This window comes from Enoplosus armatus, chromosome 7 (assembly GCF_043641665.1).
Source record: "Enoplosus armatus isolate fEnoArm2 chromosome 7, fEnoArm2.hap1, whole genome shotgun sequence".
In the NCBI taxonomy this organism is placed as follows: Eukaryota; Metazoa; Chordata; class Actinopteri; order Centrarchiformes; family Enoplosidae; genus Enoplosus; species Enoplosus armatus.
The window spans coordinates 14,199,508-14,222,710 of NC_092186.1; the positions used below are offsets into that span (position 1 = coordinate 14,199,508).

At 42.3% G+C, this 23,203-nt stretch overlaps 2 protein-coding genes across 2 annotated transcripts in view; one reads left to right on the forward strand and one right to left on the reverse strand.

Annotated features, from left to right (window-relative positions):
• The first annotated feature begins 3,013 nt into the window (after positions 1-3,013).
• lhx4 (LIM homeobox 4) lies at positions 3,014-11,929 on the forward strand. The gene is made up of 6 exons (XM_070909297.1): positions 3,014-3,092; positions 6,901-7,072; positions 8,823-9,025; positions 9,590-9,744; positions 10,518-10,689; positions 11,541-11,929. The coding sequence occupies exons 1-6, from the start codon at positions 3,014-3,016 to the stop codon at positions 11,927-11,929; spliced, it is 1,170 nt and encodes a 389-aa protein (XP_070765398.1).
• Positions 11,930-20,439: 8,510 nt separating this feature from the next.
• The window catches only part of acbd6 (acyl-CoA binding domain containing 6), a 30,037-nt gene continuing 27,273 nt past the window's right edge, over positions 20,440-23,203 (reverse strand). The window contains exon 8 of the mRNA XM_070909212.1: positions 20,440-21,302. Coding sequence (XP_070765313.1) covers positions 21,148-21,302 — 155 coding nt within the window. The 3' untranslated portion in view covers positions 20,440-21,147. The remainder of the gene's footprint in view (positions 21,303-23,203) is intronic.

Genomic DNA, 23,203 nt, shown 5'->3' on the forward strand with positions numbered 1-23,203 from the left:
TGTGGCTGCTCAGTAAGATGGATCTGTGAATCGTAGATGTCAATGAACTCGTCCTCTGAAATATTAGATCTAATTAGAGGCGGTTGGGTCAACGGCGGTGGCAAAGGAGTCGCCCTCTGCTTGAATTATTGCCCGCGAGCTGCTTCCTCTACAGCAGCGCCTTCATCCAGTCATGTCACCCCCCACAAAGTGCATTATTCTTATTATTTGATAATAATTTCCTCCTGTTTTCCTATCCTGTATTTCAGTACATTGTTTACGGATAAAAAGTTAAAAATTAAAAAGTTAAGTTAAATTTGATTTATGCGTTTACAACAACTGGACGTCTTTTGTCAACGTTAGAAATATATTTTAGTAGCCTAATTTTTCATGTATCACTTTTTAAATATTTGCTGTCATCTTGTGAATGATATGTATTTCCAGATGTGGATTGTTTTCCTCTTCATTTAGTCATTTCCCACCTTGTTTTCCTTTTGCCATCTCCTTTAGCGTTGAGAAAAAACCATCATGTAGTGTCCCGCTGAACCAGATGTGCGCGCTCACATCTTTTTCTTTCTTTCTGCATTTTGCATCCGTCAATTATTCTAATTGCGTTGCCCTTTGCTGACAGGTTAAGAGCATTTTTATCTGCATTGTTTTCCAGGGCAGCTAAAGGGCCTCGATACCAACAATCAGAGTAATTGAATAGTTGAATAAATGGAATGATCTTGAGGGGAAAAGTGTATAATGAAAATAAAGTAGGACCAGATGATTCCCTTGCCACACATGCACGCCGTGGATGGATGGATGGATGGATGGATGGATGGATGGAGGGGACACCTGGCCTGGAGACTCCAGCTTTGAATCGGTTGGGTGAAATTCCAGTAATATCCAAGCCCCCTTTTTTAATCAGCTTGATGTGCGTTTTCATTTTGCTAAATTACATTTGAAACATCACCCGCACAGGCGAGCGGCTTATGGGATTGCGGCGCCCTGCAGTATATAAACGGCGTGTGACAATAGAATAAACAGTCCGTGTTTAGAAACAGGCTGAACGGGAGGAGATACCAGGTTAAATCATAATCATAGGTTAAAGCATAATGTAGCACAGAAAATGTTGCGTTACGTGGACTTGGACACACGCAAAATCTCATTTATTTTCCCACAGCAGAATATCTGAGTTTCCAACACGACACTCGTTTTTGTAATTTGTACACACACTTTCTGCACGCTGCATGCTGCTCTTTGCTCATCAAATTACTTTTTTTCAATATTATTTGATCGAAAATAATTTGGTCTACGACAACGTGTTTTTTTCCCCCTTAAATTTTCTGAGGGAAAAACTAAATCTAGAGCCTTTGTTTATTATTATTATTATTATTATCATTATTATATATAATTGTGTCGACATCCCAGACATTGATGTGACATTTAAATTAAATTATAATATGATGAATTGGAATAAAATTTAAATTACATGAAACCTAATTTCTTGTTCAAAATAAAATCAGTGGTTTTGCTGTAGTTGAGCGTGTATCCAGATGTGTCTGGGCAGATGTGGTGGTTGTGTGAGCTGCACACATTCACCTGGGACCTGCAGACGGACTCGGTGTTGATGGAAACAACCTGCAGTGGTTTACCGGAGGAGGACCGGTGGGGAAAGCGCCACTGTGTGCTTTTCTTTCCACGCTTGAAGTAAATTGGAAGCGAAGATTGAGTTCATCTAGCTTGAACTAGCAGCCCTCCGGGGGGAATATCTTATCCGGGAGAGCAGTCTCAGACGATGGGGCTTGAAATGAACAGTGTCAGGAGGACTGCGCCCAGACTCCTAATCCTACCTGTCACTGAGAGGGAGAGCCAGCTGCCGGGGGAACCGCTCGTGCAGGTGAAGGTGCTGTGGATTTGACTCAGACACGAGTCCAATAATATCACTTCTGTGGAGAGGGGTCACTTTTGCTCCCATAGTTAGTGACAACTAACTATGTATATATTTTCACCCTGAAGAGATATTTAAACTGATATAAGAGGGCTGTTTTTAGGGAAACTATAACAAAAAGGGTGAAATATTTAGTTTAGTTTTATTACATATTGACAGCTTGCCTATACATACACCTTTTATATTTTCAACCTCAGCCCAGATACGTTTTCTAGCTCAATGAAAAATGTATTTAATTCGGTGAAATAGTTCCGTGTATCGCCATCCCACCTGTGGATTGAGCTATAACACTTTGTGTTGCATTTTGTCCAAAGAATCTGGTGCATGTTGAAGAGAAAATTAGACACAAATAATCACACGCGCACACACACACACACACACACACACACACACACACACACACACACACACACACACTCATACTGTGAGCAGTGAACTCTGCAAGTACACCTCTCATCCTTTCTTTATAAATATGCCTTATTGTTGATTCCTAAAATAAAAGTGAAATGTAGCTGTTCCTCATTTTCCTGTCTGCATGGGAACCCCCTCTTCCTCCTCCTCCTCCTCCTCCTCTCCAGAAGGAGTCCTGCTGGCCCGGGGCCCCTCCGGGAGCCACTGCAGTGAGCTATTTATGGTCTCCACAGGAACAAGGTCCCGCCTCTCCGGAGACATTTTCATATACCATGTTAGACGCCTCTCCTCCTCTCCTTTCTCCTCCTCTCTTGTACACCTATGGAAGATGCTTTCCGCCACCGGGGGCCTCCTCTTCCTGCGCTCCTATTGGCCCCCCGTGAGCCTCTGCCGCGGTGACGTCAGGCCCCACCGCCCCTGCAGCGCTGAATGGACAGAGCAGCCTGTCTGATTCACTCCAAAACAGCTCGGCACTGCACGGCACGGCACGGACATCATCCCGGGAATAGAGACATAACAGGGATAGAGGCTTGACGGGACGGCGAGGGAGCTCACCCTGCAGAGAGGAGAGAGGCCTCAACATCAGCACCATCATACTTTTTTTTTTCTCCAGGAGACAGGACGGGGGAGAGCGCCCACAGTGTTGCGGGTGTATGTGCGTGCGTTTGTCTCCCGGTTTGGATCACGATGATGCAAAGTGCGGCGGTCCTACCGACAGAGAGTCCTGTAAAGAGTTTACCGGAGATTCTCGGAGTGCCACTGCAACGTAAGACACGTTTTTACCCTCCTTTTTTCCCTGTCGATTATCAATCCGGAAACCCGGTTGGCGAGTTCAACCTGTGCTGCGGGGGTTTCACTGTAGGGAGAGGGGGCTTTAGTTACTGTAACTCGGCCGAGGACGAGGAGAGCAGGCTGATCCTCTCAGTCTGAGACTGAGAGGCTGAAGCTCTCAGTCTCAGATGGTCACGTACAGGCCAATGATGTGTCATGCTGCTTATATTTCAACGAGCATACGGACGTCTTAAATAATACTGATTATTGGCCTCAAAGCCAAGCAATGGCCATCCCGCATGTCCAATTAATCTTTGCAGCCTCACGGGGCTACAGGCTGTATTCTGCAATATGCTGCAACACTTGACTGTAGTGCAAATGATGGCACTTTGGTTATTCATCCCATCCTTAATTATCTTTGTTATTTAAAGCCATAGTGTTTTATTGTCCAGTTTGGCCTCAAACTTTGCTGCATCCCCCGTCAGGTTTACAGCGAGCCTTCCCAGCCAACTGTTAATTTGTAAACGAGCCTGCATGGTCAAGAGATCAGACGCAGTTGTCATCACCCACCAGACAAATACACTCTGACTTTGATTGACACTCATTACTGGGTCAAATTAATTCAAATGAATTGCCTGATACACATTATTATCTCTGTCTCTGCAGCAAGGCCTGGATATCAGTTTGTGTTTTCAAGTTTTGCAATTAAGGGTGATTTAAAGCTGCAGTATTATAGTCCGTTTAGGAGATTATTCATAGAGGATAAAACCAAATATTTCTCATGAGCATCTTCTTGCATGTCCTACCTTCCAGCATCAAAGGCGAGAATTACCTTACATCTGTTGGTCCCGGCGTGTTAATCTGCTCCAGGCCCTTTATAATCTGATCGTGCAATCAAGACAGCAGTGCAATGGGATACATCTCTGCTCTGACCTAATTATTTATAGGCGAGCTAGTAAAATGTACAGATGGACCCGGTCTAATAGGCTACCTCCAAAACAAAATAATCCACAACAAAATGGGATAATACAGTTAGATAATTACTGGACTGCTCCTCGGTTTGAAAACACCGATAATAACAACTTCTGTTCCTTCCTGAAGCTCTAAATATTATTTTGGGTAAATTCCAACATGCATTTTGCTTCCGAATAACCAAAAAACACAAAATAATATTAAGCGTATTTTCTTTGCACCACATTGCTGTCGTCTGTTTAGTGAAAATCAGATGAAAACAAAAATACAGGTGAAGCAGGGTGACTATATGAGCTGATATGTGTCATATTAGAGTCCCTCGCAGCCTGTTGAGCAAAGTATATTAAACCTGCACTAAAGGAAAAAGAGACTATATGTGGTCGGCTTATGCTCTTCAATTTTATAAATCGAGGCAGATTAAAAGATTGGATAAAGATCCTGCCACTCAGCCCCCCTCCCCTCCCCGCCCCGCAGCAACCAGCATTCATCCTGGATTTAAATCTGGATTATTGCAGGAATAAAAGCAACAGAGAATTTATCTAAACAATTCTTTACACCGCGGACAGAGTGCTCTGCTGACTCAGGGCAATTACACCCAAACCTTAACCCGCAGGCTATTAGTCTGGGATACAAAGTGTTTACTCCCCGTTTAATTACCACAAATCATTTGACAGTTGAAAGTTTGAGAGGCTGCCAGACAGCACTTCATCTCATATAAAAAAAAAGAAAAGACAAAACCCTGTTAAAGCAAAATGTGTTTCACTTCCTGTGTGAAACGACGGAGGTGATGAGACTGGATGTAGTGAAGAGTGGTGGCAACAGATAGCGAGATATGAAGCCCTCCTGAATACACGAGGTTTACTCCCCCTCTGTCTTCCTCTCCCTCTCTCACACACACACACACACACACACACACACACACACACACACGCACACACACACGCGCGCGCGCTGAAGCTGGACGCTGGACTCTGTGTCGTTGCCAAGATCGTGCTGCTTTCCTTTCAGCACCACTTCTCCTCGCTCAGCTTCATCCACCCACCACTTATCTCCACATATTTAAAACGCCTCTAAATTCTCTTCGTTAAAAAAAAAAAAACAGGCCGAGGCGCTGATTCAGGTGCAGTCCTTTCGAAATCATTTCTTGTATCATCCCAGTACGAATTCACTCTGTACTGAGGTGAAACCAGCGCAGCAGCCTGTGATCCTGTCTGCGTCTGTGCAGGAATGCTGCTCCGTGTTTATTGTGTGCATTGCTTTCCTTTGGTGGTTTATAATAATAATCAATATGTTAATCTGACATTTTCACTCGGCTAATTGGTACATTTAAAACCAATGTAATGCAAATAAAATAGCACAAATGTATTACACATTTCTAAGAGCTGAACATGCGTTTTGTGTGTGTGTGTGTGTGTGTGTGTGTGTGTGTGTGTGTGTGTGTCCACGTTGTGTGCCGGCTGCCTCGACCTCCATGTTGCACAACCCGGGAGCTTTGTGTTTTTGCAGAATGTGTGCTGTGATGAGATTAAGGCCTCTTGAGCTTTAGACGGTTGTTGTGAAATGATTTCACTGCCGAGATGTTTTCTCCCGCTGCCGCAGCTCGTGTTTTCTCTGCCCACTTCTCATCGATATTGATTTTTCATTATCGGATACCATGTGGATGTTTGACCGAGAGAAGAAGCCGCGAAAGAAAATGTAGTGAAATTGCACCGCTGCTTACAGAATGATTGAGGAAGATTAAAAGTCATCGAGGCCTTTTTCACAACATCAACCACGCATTAGTCTTCTGTTAAATATAATGCAAAGGATTCGATTATGATAAAATACACAAACTTCAATCACTATAAAATACTACAGTTGCTGTACAACGTGCCTCGTGTTATATAAAAAGACAACATTACAGAATTTGGTTGTTTATTAAGGGTCAATATGTATTTTGTTACGGATGAACCTTTTCATTTCTGTTTGATTCATGAATTTAATTTCACTTTTTGTAATCTGCAGCTTACTGTAGTGGATGAAATAGCCTTCAGCATGGTCCCTGTTTCTGCAACATGGTTGATGATGAGGATTTAGCAGTCACCTCACCTGCTAACACTGACACCACCACATCTCGTAGAAAGCCATGTAGAGAGATGATCAAAGGCAAAATGAAGACAAATCAATATGATTGTCAAAAAGTAGGTTACCTCTGCACTGAAACAGCTCCGAGTTCAGAACCCTGGACAGAGACACAACCACAAAACAAAAGTAGACAGGCAGCTGACTTTTTAACATGGTATACTGCGTTTTTACTGTTTAACAAAGGCGATAAAATCAAAACATCAAATTCATTGCATAATTTAAAATGAGTGAAAGAAGCAAGCACCGAGAAAAAAAGTGGGTCAAACATAAAAAATAACCTTTAAAAAGCAAATAGGATTAAGATAAAATATATATCACAGGGTTAGTCAGACAATTGAAGACTGGTACAAAACATTTTCACATTGTGATCTTATATTTAAATATCATAATGAATGTAATATAATAATATCCATAATATAAATATATTACTTGACCAGTAAAGGTTTAATGTAGAGAAACATCATGCAACCATCCTGTCTGATGTGAGATAACTGCTGGCAGGAACATGATGGATCTGTTTTTATGTATTTCAGATTTAAATGAATCCTCTTCACCACGATGTATGAAACTGTTCTTATTTCACCGTTTAACAAAAACGGAGGCTTGCCTGAAAACATGTATTTCTGTGGATACCAGTGGTTTCATCTCTTCTGTATTTGGGAGTGTGTGTGAGTGTGTGACCTTGTCCTCTCGTCTCCCCCCGGCAGAGATCCCTCAGTGTGCCGGCTGTAGTCAGCACATCCTGGACAAGTTCATCCTGAAGGTGCTGGACAGACACTGGCACTCCAAGTGCCTCAAGTGCGCCGACTGCCAGACTCCGCTGGCGGACAAATGTTTCTCCCGGGCAGGAAGCGTCTACTGCAAGGAGGATTTCTTCAAGTCAGTGAGCTTTTCTCTTTCGCTTCATTATTGTTTTTGTCTCAGTGGTGAAGTTATATTATTTTTTCACAATTTTCTTTAAAAAAAAAACCCAAAACTGAGTTGGTTTCTTCGCTCGCTTAAATCCAAAACAAGCGAGTTGCACCCAGAAAAAGTAAAATTTAGTCACTTTCACCTCTAACTGGGGTGATGTGAGAGGAAAAGTGACCGATTCTGACGGAAATATGTCTTTGAATAATTCGTCTATGTTTGATATTTACAAAGGGACTTTTAGGTTAAGCTAGGTTTAGGTAATTTAGCAAATTAGCTTAAATTGTTAGTTTACTTGTTTCAACGTTGCTATTAACGTATTAGCATTAATCCGGTGTTTCTCGTTTACATTTTATTGTCTAGGGATTTTTACAGTCCCCTTTTCATTTTTTGGCATGCAGCCATGCTATATTGTAATGAAAGAAAATACATTTTTTTTCTATTTTTACAGTAAGATTTTATCAACTTTCATCCACAGGAAGCGTTTGTAAATTGATAATCTTTTTGCGAATAATTATAATTGTCTCCGTTGAATAAATTATTATTTTTGTTGATATGATTCTGTATTAAACACCTATCACTTTTCTGGTGTGGCTGTTATAAATGGATGTCATTATTCAGCTCGAGGCACAATGCTGGACTATATATGCTAATTTATTTCAGAATTAGTAGAGTATTAGAGTATGTGCTGATGGCATTCATAATATTCTTAATATGTCTTCATAATTCACATTTCCTACTGGCTGTTTTGTCCTTCTGACATTAGAGAGAAAGCACAATTTCAAAACGAGAGCTCAAAAATCCCTTTTCTGTTTCTATCTTTGAGCAATTTCCCCTTTTTCTTTCATTCAAACGATTGGATTTCTGAGGCATTACAGAAGAAAATTGAGTTTGACTTTTATCCAAAACAGGATCAGCAGATCCGGGGGCTTTTTACTAAATCATGTTTGAAAGGTTTTAATGCTCAAAGCTTGAATGAGACCTAAAGAGCTCTGGAGTCTCACTGAGGGGTAACTGTGTTAGCCGACCCAGGGGACGGTGGGGGGACGTTTGCATGTTCAAACTGTGGTTGAGGGACACGTGTGACTGGAGAACACACACATGCATAAACACAGACACACACACACACATGCGTAGACACATAGATCCAGTGGTGTAAGCTTCCCAGTAGGGATTTGGAGGCTTCACCTTGCTCTTTTTATTTCTGTGGGTTGGTTGTGTGATTTAAAGCCTCTCCTGAGTCAGTGTTTTATTGGTTCTCCTCAGGGTGTGTTTACTGTGAACACCCCTCCTCCTCCTCCTCCTCTTCCTCTTTCTCCTCCTCCTCCTCCTTAGCTCTTAGTACTTTGTCTACAAACACATAAACATGCAAACATGCACACACACACACACACACACACACACTCACACTCACACAGTGCATTGATCCTCTCCATCCATCAGCCTGCGGACAGGTCTATCGTTAACAGAAAGGCATTCCAGTGCTGATTTTTCCCTCTACAACAGCTGGAGCTTCTATTAATAAAGACACTGTGCCATCATTCTTGGCTGCAGCTGAAGAAATAGCTGTCTAGCATGTGAACGTTTAATCTCAGTTGGTCTCACTATCTCCATCAGCCTGTAAAGTGGGTATAGATAGGAGAAGGATGTCAGTCCACCCTGCTGGTGTTGTGCATTACATTTTTCTAATGGCAGCTCTCTTCTTCATGTTTTCCTGCAGGCGTTTTGGAACAAAATGTGCATCATGCCAACAGGGAATCCCTCCGACGCAGGTTGTGCGGAAGGCACAGGACTTTGTGTATCACCTGCACTGCTTCGCCTGCATTATGTGCAGCCGACAACTGGCCACCGGGGACGAGTTCTACCTCATGGAGGATGGGAGGCTGGTGTGCAAGGTGGATTATGAGACCGCAAAACAAAACGGTAGGTCTGCAAATATTAAGCAACAACATCAGCTGATAGACTGCTAAAACTCAGTCAATTAAAAAGAAAAAAATACAGGTTGAAACTTCACTTAAAAAGATTTGTTGCAACAATCATGACTCCATACAGTCAGACACAGCATATGTGGCCCAGTGTTGAATGGCTCTGGCTGGACTGGAGAGGATGTGATCAAACTGTGTAATGCAGTGAAATGACTTCTGACTGTGGATCTATGTTGTTTGTCGTCTGGGTGTGGATGCTGTCTCTCTCCCTCCCTCTCTTCTGAGATTTCCATGCATCTCTGATTGATTATGTAAAGTGAAGCAATGCTCTTATACGGTGCGGCCCCAATAACTCCGTTCCTCTGGCACTCCGGCTGGGTAGATTTATGTCCTCTGCTGTGGGAGTGGGACGGATGCACAAGGACAATAATACGCTTCCATACATGACCATTCACTTCATTTAACACACATATGCTCCACGCAAAGGCCGGGGGGCACCGCCTGTTAATGCAACGTGACGAATGTAAGAAGAAGTCACTCACACTTGTAATGATGTTTTCAGATGATTCAGAGGCGGGGACCAAGCGACCGAGGACCACCATCACGGCCAAGCAGCTAGAGACCCTCAAAAGTGCCTACAAAAACTCGCCGAAGCCGGCACGCCACGTCAGAGAGCAGCTGTCCTCGGAGACGGGGCTGGACATGAGAGTAGTGCAGGTAGAGGGTTTTGTCTTGTCTCATTCAGACAACTGCAGGTCTCCATATTCCTGCAAAAGGCTTTCTGTCTCCGACCTGTACAAGATGCAGCAGCTCGGTTTCTCACCACAGCAAAAAGACAACATCATGTCATCCAGATCTGAGCATCTTTAATTAATTATTAATTATTTTTAATAATTAAGCTCTAATCACAAATGTAAAACAAACACTCACTTTTATTATCAGGGTTTTCAGACATTGAAACAACCTTCCTGAAGAAGATTTTATTTTATTTAAAAGACAATACAAAGACACAATAAAAACTCTACAAACCTATTTATATTTTACTTTAATATCAGGATTTAATTGTTTTTGAGCCTCTTTTTTTCATTATTAATTCTTACCACGATTTTCTTGCTCTTATTGCTGATTTAATATTAGATTGTGAATCATTTTGCTACATCATATTGAACAATGCTTTTTTAGTTTATTATGATGAGAATCACTTAGTTAATTTGGACTAAGTTGGTCTACACACGCTCTACCATGTAGTCCAATGTGTCAGAGGTTTAAATTTTCACAACTCTTTTGTAAAAATATTTGAGTCAGACAAGATCGTTTGAAGAGTTTAAAATTTGAATGATCATGAAAACATTGAATAAGTCAGATTTAAATCAAAATAATATTATTTATGATGATTATTATTAGTTGGGGTAGTATCTAATTCTTTGGAATAATTACAATATTCATTCTTATTTTCAATTAATGATAATTATTATTAATATCTCTCTCAGGTGTGGTTCCAGAACCGGCGAGCAAAGGAAAAGCGTCTGAAGAAAGATGCAGGCCGACATCGCTGGACTCAGTTTTACAAAAGTGTCAAACGCAGCCGAGGAGGAACTAAAGTGGAGAAGGAAAGCTCGGCAGACGACGCGGGACTCAGTGACAGTGAACTGAGCTTCAGAGGTACGCATTGTGTGGATAACTTCAGCCGAGTGCATATCTATTATTGCTTAAGAGAGAGATTCCTGAAAGGGAATTGTCAGTCATGCTGTCGTGCTAATGGGATTAAGGGACTCTACAAGCTGCTAAATGACTCGGCTCTGAGTGCAGCAGCGATTGAATGTGTCTTTGTGGCATTTCATTTGTTTTCTTGCGTTGTTCAGCGTTGTCTGGCAAAATGGCATTCTCATTTCACATTCCCCTCACACCTCCCCGTGGCCGCTGACGCATCCTCCTGCCTCCGTTTGTCGCCGTGATGGAGCTTATTGGAAAAGAGAGAGGTTCCTTAGTGGGATGCAAACGACATTTTAGACATCCTTATGTTATTTAATGTTCGCAAAGCCCGTTTTGGGGAGTCATAAAAGTCTTCAAGCCACTTTTAAAAAGAAGGCCATTTTTATGAGAAATGAAAACATGGTGACAGAAACTCTATAAAGCATGCGAGGCTTTTAGTCAATTAGAGAGAAAGTGCTCTGGGGCTTTGTTGTTATTGAAGCCACCCGGGGGAGGGATTGAGATGGAAACAAATATTTTGTGCTGCAGTAATTGCGCACATACAGACCTCCTTTGTTAGAGAAGAAGGTAAAGCGCATCCTTTCTCACCAACAAAACTCAAATGCTTATCAAATACCTCAGTGGTCCACTTACTGTACCTTCGTGAAATCCACATAATGTTGCCACAATAAATCTCACTCATAAAAGCACTTAACTGTATTGAAATATAACAACTATATAATACCCTTGCAGTTGACAGCACTGTTGATGTGTCAAAGTTTTTATACCCTTCATGCCAAGTGATGGTATCTCCTCCACAGATGACCAGGTCCTGTCAGATCTCGGCCACACCAACGGGCTTTACGGGAGCGTTGGTGACATGACCAACAACGGGGTGCTGAACGGCGGCTTCTCTGTCGATGCGGCGGGACAACCCTACCACGACATCCGAGCAGGAAGCCCCTACGGTCTCCCTCAGTCGCCCTCCTCCATCACCTCTCTGCCCGGCCACACCCCTCTCCTCAACAACCTGGGCTTCAGCATGGACAGTCTGGTGGTGCAGGGCGGGCCGGGCGGCGTAGGACAGGCCCTGAGGGCCATGGCAGGGGGCCCGACCTCAGACCTCTCCACAGGCAGCAGTACAGGATACCCCGACTTCCCCACCAGCCCCGCCTCATGGCTGGACGAGATGGACCATTCCCAGTTTTGAGTCTCGAGTGCGGTTGAAGATCGCTGTGGGGATAAAAACAGACTCACAAGGCTTTTTACATTTCTTTCTATCGCCCTCCAAGACTGGTATGTTTTGTGATTTTGGGTGAAGAGGAGAAGGAGGAGAAGAGAAGAGAAGTGTGACTCTCAGTCCCTCAACAGTGAGGTCGCAACCGGGTCGAGATGTGTAGTCTGGATTAAAGCAGTGAAGAACACCTCCACATCGCTGAATGTTCAATCTCAACACTGTATCATACAACGTTTGTTATCACCTGACTTTATTTTGTCCTTTCACTCTGAAAACAAGACTGGATTTTCAATATGTCAGTGGATTTTGCTCACAGGGGAGGTAACGTCGTCTCACCCCCCCCAAAACTAAACCATCCCTGTCTAACAGCTACAACAATAGGGCTACAATCTAGATCAAAGTCCCTATGAGACCCAGGAGGCACCTGCATGCTTCTTGATTGATAATGAGTAGGACTGCTGTCTGGCCATATCAAAGCCTTTACATTGGCGATGCACTTTACTCTCCTCTTCTTTTTTTTACACATGAGGACGGGAATGCAGAAAGAGGAAGAGAGACAAAAAGGGAGAGACGTATGCACAAGGCAAAAACACAGTGTTTCATTGGGAGAGAAATTTACAAGAACAGTGGCACAAGTGTGAATTTTGAACCATGCTGATGTTTTTTAATGTATTGCTGAAGCTTAAAAGTTACTAGGAAGTAGATGGCCGTTGGTCTGTCTGTCCGTCCGTCCGTCCGTCCGTCCGTCTGTCTGTCCGTCCGTCCGTAGAAACTGATGTCTCCTCTGTTTGAGTGAGGGCGGACACTGTTTGCTACCCAGCAGGTCTCTCTTCTATATTTATAGGTGCTTGACTTGTTCTTGTCTGTATAAAAGCTGTCCGAGAGCGGACATCTGTCAGTATTAAATGATCTTGTTTCCAGACTCAATGGGCCTCAAAGCTTATGTGTTGGAGGACAGTCGAGAAGTTTAGGGTTTGGAGAAATTCAACTCTAACCATTCTAGTAATATATCACACATCTAAATTATTAATTTATTTTTTTTAATGCACAGATGTAAGAAGACAAGGAGACATCCCTCTATAAAGACATGCATATTCCTTTGCAGATATGATTGTCCAAATCAAAAGGTTAAATACATTCATTTGACATTCTGAACCACCAACAAGTATTAGCAGGAACACCGATAAAAATGTGCTTTGTGTTGGCTGTTTCCTCAGTCTGATCCAGGCTTCCCTTGGTAATCTACTCAGTCCAGCAGAGCCTCTGGCTTTGCCTGCTATCAACCTACTTACTGACCCCAGATGTGTTGTCAGTCTGTCCCCCCCCTGCCTGCCCTCCATGTGAGAGGGATTACCACAGAGCCCCCCACTCTAGGGCTGATACTCTGCTGTAGATTCAGTGCTGGCCGGACTGCTGGGCTGATAATGTTTCTTAAAGTTCAGCTACATCTTAAAGCCCCCTAAGACAACTGAGACAGAAGACTGACTCACTAAAAGTGCAACTCCTGTTTCTGCTGTAAGAGCAACTAACAGTCTGATTTGACCTGTTGAGCATGTCAAAAACAGTGGCTATTGTGATCTGAGGGAAGGTTTGCTTAAAAACACATCCTTACTCCTATTTCTGTTTTGTCAATTGAAGAAAAGAAATCAATTCCTATCTATGTGGTCACCTTTTCGCGAAGAATTGCCAAGTCCTTTTCCCCCCCAGAGCATCCTATTTAAGAGCCAGAAAGCAAATCAACAAACCGAAAGAGACACCATTTAGAAAATCACATAACACTTCAGATTACAGCCCGCAAATTGCAACGTAATTATCTAGTAATTACATGGTATCAATGAAATACTTACTGAATAACTACATTCATATACAGGAGAAGACAAGATGTTATAAGGGAATAAGGGGGTTTGTGTTTAAGAGGAATTTATATTACTTAAATTACACTTCTTTTTAAATTACTGAGTATCTAATTATTAGGGAGTACAGTAATATTACTAGATAACAAGGCAGGGACAATGTGTTGACATTTCAATGAAATAATTTGTGGTATCATTTATTTTTAAATTATAATATACTTTGGGATATAAAATAAAATGGTTTAAAATAATAAGTTTAGTGTACATTATTGTTGTTGCTGGGGAACAAAACATTAGTTTTTCCATGACCAAGCTGCTGTAAAAGATCATACAATCTAAGCCTGTTGGTCTCCTGCAATTATCTAATATGCACCAAGTAATTTAAAAGCTACTTACAGTATTATACATTTCTATTTCCCCCCTAAATGATCATTTGTTGCCGCCTTATTCCCTGTGTTCTTCCCTTGTACATACCAGTACATACCAGTAGATACCCAGTAAGTGTTTCATTGGTATCTCATATGTTCAAAATATTAAAGTGTAATCTGCGGGTTGTAATCTAAAGCGTTAAGTGAAAATCATACACAAACACACGTTACCACTACAGTTTTGTTAAGTCTGTGTTGCCTCAGAAGTTTGCATCTTAATTGTTGTAAATTTTGTACAGTTTGAAAACGTGTTGATCGTCTTGTTTCATGAGCGCTATTTATTATTGCCATGTGTCTTTGAAAAAGATGTAAAAGAGAGCACTGAATTTATTCATTTATGCCTTCTGTGTAATGGTATGAACCGTGTACAGTCAAATCTATATGAGGAAAATAAAGCTGAATTGTCTTTGGGTTACCCTCGAGTGCATTTCTCTTTCACAGACTGGGCCTGCTGTGATGAATGTGAGAGTTAAGATTTTCAGCTGAACTTTGTTTTCAATATATCAAAAGAAAAATATTTGCTGTAGGTGTTTTTATTATTTTGCCTTATCTAAACGCTCTTAGAGCGAGTTAACCCGCAAATTCATTTACCCATTGAGAGCATTTACCACACACTTAGGCCTCTATTCAATTGTGGAGATCCATTTAGTACCACCAACAGACAGTGGTCAGTCAGTTAACAGTGATTGATGCTGCTTTCCTCTCTCGCTCTCGGGGTGGGGGGTGACAAGAAAGATACATGAAGAGAGAGAAGAAAGAGAGAAAAAATAAAACAAGTGGAGAAACAGATGCCTCGCTGGATTCACTGATCCTCTCAGTGCTAAAGAGACACAGCAGCAGATTGCAGCGCTGCACTGTCAAATCTCTCCTTAATCCCTGTGCTGTTAACTAATTGTAGAGCGCTTTGTGAAATATGGGCAAATATGCTTTGTGGTCAGGCAAAGAGGGAATATGGCCCATATGCAGACAGTTAGCTTGTATGTCAATATGTCAAGCTGGTAAGTAGACTATATGCAGGGCTGCAGCCACGATATTTAACCACTGAGGTCATGAGTCCCATTTCCCTAACGCCTCCACACACCTCTGAAGAAAGTTTTTGACTAGCAACCACAGATGTTTTCTGTCATTTTTATCTACATTATTGATGGTCTCCTCTGCTCCTACATTTTTGTAATTCTGGTGGAGGAATATTAAATACTTTAAATTTCATTCTAATATTTGTTTTCAATTTAAAAACTGTCAAAATTTAGATAATATTGAATTTAAACAAGACTAAGAGTTGGCTCTGTGAGTGTCAGTTGTGGTGCTTTGAGCTAAATGCTAACATGCTCACAGTGATAATGCTAGCATGCAGATGTTTAGCATGTTAGCATGCTAACTTTTGCTATTAGCACGCTACACAAAGTACAGCTGAGGAGGCTGATGGTAATGTGAAGAGTTTTGAAGGTCTTGAAGTAGTTGACAAATTAAAAGTTTGACCTGGTGATGGTGCGATCTGAAAAGTTGAGGGCCACCAAAATGATTACAATTCGTCCTGAAGGGAACATGAATATCTATACCAGATTTCATTTAAATCCATAATAGTTGTTGAGATATTTCAGTCTAGACCAAAGTGGTGGATTGGATCAGCCTTTAAAAAACCCACCACTGGCAAACTGGTGGCATCTAGTTAAGGCGTTGACCATGAACCACAACATCCAGGTCTTTGTTGCATGTCATTCCTCATCTCTCGCTCTCCCCTCATTTCCTGCCATCTTTCTACTGTTGGCTTTCTAATAAATGCACAGAATACAAAACAATGATCTGTATTTGTAGCGAGAAATCCTGCTTAATAAAGACAAGACCTCAGTGTCCTCATTTGTAGCTATGACCCTGACCATGTATAAGTGTGTGTGTGTGTGTGTGTGTGGCTGCTCAGCCTTGTTCTCAGTTGCAGTTGCTACATTGCTAAAACCTCTCAGGTTTCAGTGGATTTATTCCCTGTAACTATGGTGTTGGCAAACTATGCATAGAATTATAATGAAATTACACCACAGTGTACATCTGTATGAAACTCATTTGTATGCAGCAACGTGCAGCACTTGTCTGAGAGCAGGCCAACCTAACCCAAACTTAAGTGTTATCGATTCCTTTGTGTTTTAGCTATTCCTGTTACATTATAAAAACAAAAAGCAAAGAGTCAGCCTGGTTAGGGTTTGCTTGTTGCATAAAACGCCACAAATTGAGCTGATTTTTATTTAAGCATTGATTGGCTGGGCTATGGGCAATAATGGATAGGCTCTAATAGTACTGCCTTACAAAGATAAAAAGCCACACAGACAGTTAGGATAATTTACACGCCACTTACAGCACTAGTATACAAATAAATCTGTGGAAACTCCACCACTGTTGCTTTTGCGAAGATGACAAACACGAGCACAAATGCCATTATCATTGATCGCAAGGCTTTTATTACAAACTTCCTGAAGGAAACTGTTTTTTTTTTTTCTTCCGTCTGAAGCAAAAGGGAATAAATTAACATGCAAAATAGATGAGATTTGTTTTGGCCCGAAAGTCAATCTTGCAGCATCAAGACAGGGCATTTTTCTCCCCAAACGACTCGATCTGGCCTGCAGTGAACAATGATCCGCAGGATGACTGAGTGAGTCTAAAAGAGGAGCTGGAGTCAAACAGAGGCCTCTCAATGACACCCTCAAGGTTGTGAGCTCAATGCTGTTTTAATGTGAAACTGGGCCTTTTCCACTCAATAATGATCCTGCTGCGTGTATCGGAGAGACGACAGATAAGCAAAGGAGGAGGGTTCATGACCCCCGAGGAAACATGACAAATACTGTAGTGATGACAATATGTTTGGTGTATTGAAGGCCTTGATCTCTAGTGTGGTTCTCTAATGGTTTTCATGTATGTATGTGACACAGACGCCGTGAGAGAGCGAGGGTGCAAACCAGACTCTTTACTGTTTGCTGGCTTATCTGAAATCTGAAAGCTCAGGTCTTTGGTGTTGGTGGAAAGCAGAGACACTTGTTCATCACCACACTAAGCTTCACACACACACACACACACACACACACACACACACACACACACACACACACACACACACACACACACACACACACACACACACACACACACACACACACACACACACAGTCCTGGACACCAGTGAATGAGCCTCTAATATTAGCGGGAAGTGTTTCAGCAGCAGAGGGGAATTCTGCTTACTGTTGGGTTCCCAGCGACACTGCTCAGGGCGGGTGTGGGGGTGCTGCAGTGTAAAGAGAAGATGGGGGGAAGTGGTGGGGTGGCGTGGCGGGGTAAAGGGTTGCATTAAGAGCTGGCCAAAGCAACTACATGGTATTGCTTTTATAGGAGAGAGAAAGGAGTGGAGAGGTAAGAGAAGAGAGAGCCAGTGTGAGAGAAAGATGAAAAGGGGAGTGATGAGAGTAGTAAGGGGGAGAGATGGAGGAGTCCTCTGGAGGAATTGTTTAAGAGGCACACACACATCCACAAATACATCTCAGGTTCCCGACAACCATCAAAAACAGGATGAAATACTCTCCCTCTGGTGTCTGAATGAGTATGTTTACAGGCACATTAGTATCTGTATACTAGTATGCTGTTTACATGAAACCTGGTTATTCATATCCTTGTAAACACTATTCAGTTTCTGATCATCTGCTTGCGTGTGTCATTGTTTCATCGACATCTCAGTTTCTGAACTCTTCCGGAGATAGCGTCTCCATCTGATCACTTGTAATGGAAAACAAGAGTGACAACACAATTTGGATCTGCATTGCATTACTGAAGTCATACTTTCCCTTTATTTCAGTGTGTTGATCATCATCATATTACATCATTTACCAACTAACTATAACTGTTAAAGACACACCTGCACAAATGGCAGAGAATGATCAGAAACCTGGCTGGAGGACTCTAGCTAGCATATCCAGGTTTCACTGGGATAAGGGTTTAGCGAGGTTTCTGAAGCCAGGATATGTTATATATATATTATCTATATTTTGTTCATTTGCTTTGTGAAATGTGGTGTACTGACAATTATTTGCTGCTTGAAATGTTGCTGCGTTTTGCACCTTGGGGACACTGTAAAGAATTGTTGGGGAATAAAACCCCCTACTGAATTTCCTTCCAAAATAAAGCGCAATAAAAGTATAATGTTGTACAAAATGGAAGCACTCAAGCAAAGTACTGGTACCTCAAAACTGTATTTAAGTTTACTACTTGAGTAAATGTAGTTTATTACTTTTTACCTCTGAAAAACGCATAAATATTCAGAACGGCGGAACTGTATTGGGCCTGTGGGGGTGTGCGAGTCTGCGGTTTGGAGAGGGAGGGAGCTGCAGTGTCAGAAGTGAAAAGCTCAGAGGAAAATTGAAGCCCAATAATGGAAGCATAATGGGCTTAGTGTCAGAGTCGCAGACGAGCCGGGAGGGGGGAGCACAACTGCCGTCACCCTCTCTTACCTCAAGCCACCATAACGGGGTTTAGGAAGCAACGAGGAGACAACACCGGGCCCCAAACAAGCTTTAGAGATACACCAACAGCCTAATGGCTGGATGTGGTTGGAATTCATAACAATAAGATGGTCACTGGTTGTCTCTTTGTGGGATTGTAGAGCATCACGTCTCAGACTCAAGTTGAATACTCAAAAGGTTTCCTTTCAATTCATGTAGGGTTCCTCCTCAAAATTCATGAGTGGAGAGGCAGAAAATGTCATTGAGGAGGGCTCTATGGCTGGAGTCTGCAAAAGTGAATGATGATACTTTTGGAAAAAAAAAAATCTCTTTTCCCGTGTGATTTGTGAAGGACGGGACATGGATGCAGATATAGACATTATGTGGAGAGATTTTAATTCACCTCATGTATACCACAGCTCATGTGCATCTCAATTCACTACAGGCACTGTACAACAGCTGTCAAATAAAAAATTGAATTTGAAGCGGTGTCCCTGGTGATGACTACCAATGCCGGGTAGACCGTCTACCGCTGTCATAGATCTGTGAGTGACTGACAGGCTGCGAGCAGACATGTTGAGACGGTTATCTAACGCCTTGTGTCAAGGCAGATTTAAGTAAAACATTGGGGGGGGTGAGGGCAGGCGTGGAGCAAGGGAGCGTGTTAGAGAGTAAAGGATTAAGCTTTGTCCCCACTGTTGTGTACAAAATGTGCATTTGCTTCTTCGTGAAGCTGTAGTTAAGATCCAGGATCCAGATTTAGTGTATTCTCATCTGGTGGAGTGTGTGTGTGTGTGTGTGTGTGTGTGTGTGTGTGTGTGTGCGCTGAGGCAGAGAGAATGTGCTGATCAGAGGGGCTTGAGGACGAGTAAAGCAGATTTGGACTCAGACCATGTGTTGGTTATTTTTGGAGAACATCCATCTCTCGTATACGACATAATACTACAGAGGCAGGTTGTAGAGTCCAGTGTTGTATGTATAGTGTGTTGTGTGGACAATGAAGATGGGCCAGTTGAGAATGGATTAAAGTCTGCCGGTTTTTCCATGTATAAACACCAACCAATACCATTTGGAATAATATGTATGCATGTAGTGTACATACAAACATACACATGGGGCACTTGTGTTTTGTTCTTTTCATCACACTTTTTAGGCTAGTCTTATCATGTTTTAATGTGTTAACTGGCAGTACGATTTTCAGCATTATATTACAAACCAAATAAATGGGGTCTCAGTGATGCTCATTTGTATCATAGCATTGCACTTGGTTGGACTTTGAGTACGTCACAAGTGATGTGATTATACATTCTTCACGTTTATTTTATCTCTCTGGTCTGCTTTTAATCTTGCTACCTTCTAGGCATGTACTGGCCCTGGAAGGGGGGTGTGATCCTCCCAAAGTTTACTTCAGTTCTCTTAAATTAAAAGTTGCTGTCAGCTTTATTTGAATTGTTTTGCCTGCTTTGTGTGGGATGATTCACGTAACTGTTGTTTTTGTAAAGCCCTTAAACTCTCAACACTAATGTGATTTTATTCTGATAAAGTTTATAAAGTATCTGTCAAAACTAGATTTGCTATAAATTGAATCTGCATGTATGGTTTGGGTTCAATGAGGTGATCACTAAGGTGGGATGTGAGTTTAGAACCAGGGAGATCACTGGAGCATACATCATCTGTATGTTGACTGTAAGTTACCTAATGAACAGAGAACAAGTCAGAGGGAACAGATTTGTTGAAGACTTTAATGTGATAAATGTCTAATGATTAAAGCATTCCTTGAACGTAACACAACTGAATCATGAACAAATGGTCAGAGAGGGCTGACCCAGACTAAAAGGCCTGGCTGGTTGTCAGACCTGGGCAGTAGGAGTGGGTGATATGTATAAAATCGTCCATTATGGTATGTCACTTTATATCGCGATAACGACATATATAGTGTGATATGACATTTTAAACCCTTTATAGATAAAATAAGTGGATGGGAATGTCTGTTTTTGGTTCCTCCAGTGACTTAAATACCTGACAAATTCAGATACTTCATCACATTGATGCACAAAGTCTGTCATCCCAATACTGCCAATAAGCAGTCCTGCTCAGAAGGAGATAGTTACATGTACAGCTACCTCAGTATAGTAAAATCTCAACCAGGTGACAGATCTCTATCATCTTACAGTAATCATCATATCACCCAACCCTACTGGGCATATAAAGTTAATATACAGTATTTAGATTAAAGAAAATACTTGTGGAGTGCTTCGTTTCATGTGTCTTACACCCTGTAGCTCCAAAGTGCTAAGCCAACGAAATCAAACTCACCTCAAGTATTTAGAAATCAAGTCAAATAAAACCTTTGCAATCCTGGTCTACCAACTGCTGGAGATGAACAGGATGAGACAAGGACAGGGGCTGGGATAGGGTGGTGGTAGGTGGGTGATCTAGCCTTTCGGAGCAGTGTACTGACGCAGGAGAGAGGAGATGGCACTGGACTCAGTGACCTCCTCGGGGAGGGAGCCCTCCATGTCTTTGATGGACGGGTCGGCTCCAGCGTTCAGCAGGAGCTCCACGATGTCGGCAAACTCGCACGCCGATGCTGCGAAAAGAGGAGATAAGGATAATGGAGGAGTTAAGAGGAGAAGAACACAGCAAGGAGGAGAAATAAAAGAAATAGACGACAAGAAGAAAACATTTAGGTAAACGTTCTGCAAGGCATTTTAGCTTTTTAGCCATGCTAGCAGCATGGCTGCGTGGACAACTACTGGATGGGTGGCCATGAAATTTTGTACAGACATTCATGGTCCCCAGAGGACGCATACCAGACACTTTGTGATCCTCTGAGTTTTTCAGCGTTTTCATGTATCCAGGTTAACTATCTCAACATCTACAGGATGAATTAGCACCAAATTTGGTACCAGATGTTCAAGGTTTCCAGATGATGTATCCTAACGACTTTGGTAATTCCCTGACTTTTCCTCTAATGCCACCATGAGGTTCACATTTGTGGGTTGAGTGAAATGTGTCAACAACTACCGGATGGATTACCATGAAATTTGACACGGACGTTAATGTTTCCGTCAGGATGAATTATTAATAACTCTGGTGATCCGTTGGCTTCTTCTACTGACTTTTTATCTGACGCCATCATCAGGTCAAAATTTCAACATGTCCAATACTTTATACATACAAAACGAATGGCATTCCTATCAGAATCAGCTGTGTTTTATGTTTAATGCTAATTAATTTGCAAATGTCAGCTTGCTAACATGCTAAACTAAGATGGTGAACATGGTAAATGTTATACCTGCCAAACATCAACATGTTAACATTGTCATTGTGAGCATTTTGCCATGCTAGAGTTAGCATTTAGTTCAAGGCACTGTTGTGCAGCCTCCATGAAACATTGGAAGTGCAATCAGCAGAGGAGTGTCGTTATACTGTAATTTATTGTTACCTGGATGAGAGTCATAATTGGGAATTTGATGGGTCACTGCAGCTCATTTCAGACTGTTACAATGGTGTGTACCAGTTTGGGTAAACTTGCCTCACTCCTTTCTTTCACGTACAGTAGTTTAATAAAGTATGTACAGTGCTGCAGTTAATGAAAAGCCCATCTGCAGGTCCAGCACTGACACCGGCCTGGACCTGTGGTTCTCTCAAACACTTCATTTCTGCCCCATTGGCAATTTGTGCCCCACTAAAAGGGTCTTCTCCCCTCGGTATGAGGGGGAGGAGGATGGGAGGCTTGCACTTTCTTAACCCAGTTAGCGGGTCCCTGCTTATCCCATGCACCTCTCGCCCCTCTGGCACCTCGCCCCCCCTCCATCTCCTCTCTCTTCCTCTCTCGTTCTGAGTGCTCTTCTCTGTCGGTGTCAATCGCTCACTCCTTTTAAAGAGCAGACTCTGTGCTGCGCCATGATCGCTGATGTCAGCAGCCACAGTGATTGACAGCCAGGCCTTTTAACCTCCAGCCCAGGGGTGGCTGGCAGGCGGGCTGGCTGGCAGAAGTGTGTGTGTGTGTATGCATGAGATATGATGATACATCGGAATGCATGAGAGTGTGTGAGCAAGAGTGTGTGTGCATGCTCAAGTTGTGTCTATGAATACCATGAGGTGTGTCAGTGTCACTACAAGAACCACTTATCTTTCAGCTAAATCAGACTAACAAAGCTTGGCTTATTTTTCCAGCCACGCTTGCAGTCCTCCTCTTGTTGCTCTAAACAGTATTTTATTTAGCCAGCGGTGTGTGTGTTTGTGCGCGTGGTGGGTGTCTCGCCTGGGCCTTGAGCTGTAAAAAGTGGCTGGCCCTCAGGGGAGCCGTAGAGGAGGAGAACAATTTATGGTGAGCAGTAAACCCTCAATTAATCACTTGCCAGCCACTGTGGCCCTGTGCAAAGAGAGGTGGGAATGAATTTTCATTCTCTGCTATTTGTCTCTTGGAGTTCATCGCTTATGTTTATTAGTCATCTTTTTATGCCCCATCCTCGGGACTTCCTC

Bases quoted from the DNA above. Each gene is read 5' to 3' on its own strand.
- lhx4 (XM_070909297.1), top strand. From the start codon at position 3,014: ATGATGCAAAGTGCGGCGGTCCTACCGACAGAGAGTCCTGTAAAGAGT. The intron at 9,026-9,589 runs GTAGGTCTGCAA...TGATGTTTTCAG, and splicing joins TGAGACCGCAAAACAAAACG to ATGATTCAGAGGCGGGGACC. The intron at 9,745-10,517 runs GTAGAGGGTTTT...TATCTCTCTCAG, and splicing joins TGGACATGAGAGTAGTGCAG to GTGTGGTTCCAGAACCGGCG.